Raw genomic sequence first — 3,527 nt, forward strand, 5'->3', positions numbered from 1 at the left:
GTAACTTATTACTCCCATGTGATTGTTATTGGATTAATCTATTCTCTGTCTACTCGTAGGTATGAGCTTGGAAGGCAACCTGCAAACACTAAGTTGTCAAGTAACAAAACAGTAAGAAGGGTGAGAGTTCGAGGAGGTAATGTGAAGTGGCGTGCGTTGAGGCTGGATACAGGAAACTATTCTTGGGGGAGTGAAGCTGTGACCCGTAAGACCCGTATACTTGATGTGGTTTATAATGCATCAAACAATGAGTTGGTTAGGACCCAGACTTTGGTGAAGAGTGCCATTGTTCAAGTGGATGCTGCACCATTCAAGCAGTGGTATCTTCAGCACTATGGAGTTGACATTGGTCGCAAGAAGAAGACAGCTGCCAAGAAGGAAGGAGAAGTAATGAACTATCTTTCTTTTCTACTGCTTTAGGATATACTTTACCCAGTACTTTTTGTTAGACTCGAAAGTGCTTCATAAATTTTTATTGCTCACAAAGCACATTTTACTCCAATTAGATACTAATATAATTAGGTACATATTAGTAGCTGAACTGTGAGTTGAATGACAAGATTGCAATGCATCGAGACCATCAATGAAGCTATATAATACATTTGAAGGCATCACTGAGGACGTTTCTAAAGACCAGGGAGCAATTGGGAAAAACATGTGAAGTAGAGTTACCGAAATACGCATTCTATATTGCATTTTAACTCTATTGGTATCAATATCTACTATTTGCTAATAAAAATGTAAGACATATTTAAGTTGGAGTTTCTTATCGGGATTAGGGTAAAATAAGAAATTGAGCGCTCCAGTCTGGGAGGCATAAGAAATGTCTTGACATGATTTAAAGGAGGGAGATGTCAATTGCGTGGACATGTTTTTTAATATATGCTCTTGTTTTAAACAAAGTCTATTGAAGAATATCTATTCAGAGCTTTTTAATAACTTTTGTTTGCTGGGATTTAATTAGGATGCTGATGCCGCTGCTGCTAAAGAGACGAAGAAGAGCAACCATGTCCTGAGAAAAATTGAAAAGCGTCAACAGGATCGCAAGCTTGATCCCCTTGTTGAGGAGCAATTTGGCAGTGGCAGTTTATTAGCTTCAATCTCTTCACGCCCTGGACAGTGTGGGCGTGCTGATGGGTATGTGTAGTCTTTTGTATTCCTTTTTATCTCATGGCTACTGAAATGTCAAAGGCCAAATGTCCCTTTTTCATTTTTATGACGAACATCTTAGAAAAATGCTCAAAATCTCGTGATTAATGAGAGGCAAATTTTAAGATATTATATGAGTACTTTTTGCTTAAAAGTTAGTACTCCATGGACTTTTATAAAAGTCTCTAAAAATTATTAAAATTTAAATACCCCAAGACTTATAGAGAGTTCTAAAAAATTTTAATTGAATACACCGTAACTTTTACAGACTTTTTAAAAGTTTTAATTGAATACACCGTAACTTTTAGAGAGTCTCAAATAGTCTCAATTGAATACCCTTAAACTTTTTAAATCCCAAAAAGTCATTAAAAGTATTAATTGAATATACCCTCCTTAATAGAAAGTTGGTGTTTCAGTTTAAGAATAAAATAAAATAAAAATAATATCCATCTCCTCCCCCACAAATTCTTGCATTTTTTTCTTAGGCGACATCAAATTTGGTATGTAAAACACATCGGTGGTGATTTGGAATTGATTTTAGAGTCCAACTTTTGATTGTCAAAGAATCATAACTTATTTTTAGGTATACGATATATTTAAGAAAAACTGAAATTGCACTGCAAATTTTGAGAAGTCGCAAAATGGTAACTTCTCAATTTTGCTTTTAGTTTCTCCGCTATATGTCATAAAAGTACTAATTTTAACCTTCAAATTAATTCATTTTCCACTCTATTGATGTGCTTTTAAATAATCACTTTTCTTATGATCGTAATTGCGAAAATATCATTAGTTGTCGACCCGTTGTTTATTTTATATTTTCTCAAACTAAACATTGGCACGCCAATGAGTGTTTACTATGTCTATCATAAAACTTATCCAAACTGGTATTATTTTACAGCGAGATTTTGAAATTTTTTGTCTCCTCTTATAAAACATTTATTTCCAAAATAAGCAAACATATCTTTACTCTATCATATCAATTAACTTGATTTATTTCATTCATGTCAATTAGCCATTTTTGAGGAAATAAAAATGGAATATTTCCAGAATTCAATTTTGTAACCGATATAATTTCCTCTTGAATCACGCCATTTTCTTCATTTCCAAAAAAAATGGCGTGATTCAAGAGGAAATAAAAATGGAATATTTCCAGAATTCAATTTTGTAACCGATATAATTTCCTCTTGAATCACGCCATTTTCTTCATTTCCAAAATAAATGGCGTGATTCAAGAGGAAATAAAAATGGAATATTTCCAGAATTCAATTTTGTAACCGATATAATTTCCTCTTGAATCACGCCATTTTCTTCATTTCCACAAAAAAAAAAAATAAATAAATAAAAAATCCATCACACTCTATTTAAGCTCCAAAAGAATGGACATTTCTTGTATTTTAAGAAAAACTTTGTCGAAAAAATCTCATCAATGGCACCTTGGAAATGGATTCGTTCATTTAAAGAAGACAATTCTGCATTCATGGTATTATATTCTGTTACTATATTTCATCTGTATTTTCCATTTTATCAAAAAGAAAATCATGTTCTTTTTGGATTTTTTTTTTCATCCAGTCATGTATTCTGAGAGTAAATGTACATAGTCCAGGATGGCAAAAGGCAGTCAGCGGTGTGCTATCCAGTAGCCGAGGTACAAAATAATTAATTTCTTATAAAAACACTTATTTTCATGATATATTCTGATTTTTTTTATTTTTTTTATTTTTTTGCGTATCGAATAAAGGAGTACGAAGTTTCAAGATGGATGAATTCGGCGTTGTGCGCGTGTCAGGTTTGATTGATCCAAAATTACTTATGAAGAAGCTGGGAAAAGCTGGAAGACATGCAGAATTATGTTGGTTTCAATTTGGACAGTGTCCGAGCAACTTATTTTTGCCGAACCACGAAAATCCATACGGTTACTGGATGAGCGGCTACGATGAATATGGTCGTTATTTTCCTTTCCGACAAGCATTTCAAGAAGCTTGTTTAGAATCCTTGTACGAGCATGTGCCACCGCCAACGGCCCCGCCCTTGAGCTTCGAAAGCAGTTGCTGTTGCAAATGCCATCAACTTGGGACAAAACCTAGGATCTAGGATGAAAAAATGTTCCTTTTTATGATTTTTTTTTGTCCTATGGAATCCAAGTAGGGTGTCTGACTTTCTTCTTATAGTGGCCATGGTTTTTTGATGAGCAAACGATAACAAGTCCTCAAATTGATCGATTCATGCTTGAACAACTACTTTCATTGTTAACAGCCAAGGGCACAATCCAAGATCGAGTTCTATTGAGCCCTTCTTGGTTCATGCAGAGGTGTTCCAAACAATTTAGGCCTTCGCAATGAGTTTTTTATTTTTTTAATTATAAAAATTAATAGAGCAAA

At 33.9% G+C, this 3,527-nt stretch overlaps 1 protein-coding gene across 1 annotated transcript; it reads left to right on the forward strand.

The window, feature by feature from the left end:
• Positions 1 to 9: 9 nt before the first annotated feature.
• On the forward strand, positions 10 to 3,351 carry LOC111366416 (40S ribosomal protein S8-like; the record flags this gene model as incomplete). The annotated part of the gene is made up of 4 exons (XM_022987178.1): positions 10 to 387; positions 965 to 1,137; positions 2,719 to 2,794; positions 2,888 to 3,351. Coding segments are annotated over 3 exons (564 nt in total), but the record flags the coding sequence as incomplete, so codon positions are not given.
• Between the last annotated feature and the right edge of the window lie 176 nt (positions 3,352 to 3,527).

This window comes from Olea europaea, chromosome 18 (assembly GCF_002742605.1).
Source record: "Olea europaea var. sylvestris chromosome 18, O_europaea_v1, whole genome shotgun sequence".
NCBI lineage: Eukaryota > Viridiplantae > Streptophyta > Magnoliopsida > Lamiales > Oleaceae > Olea > Olea europaea.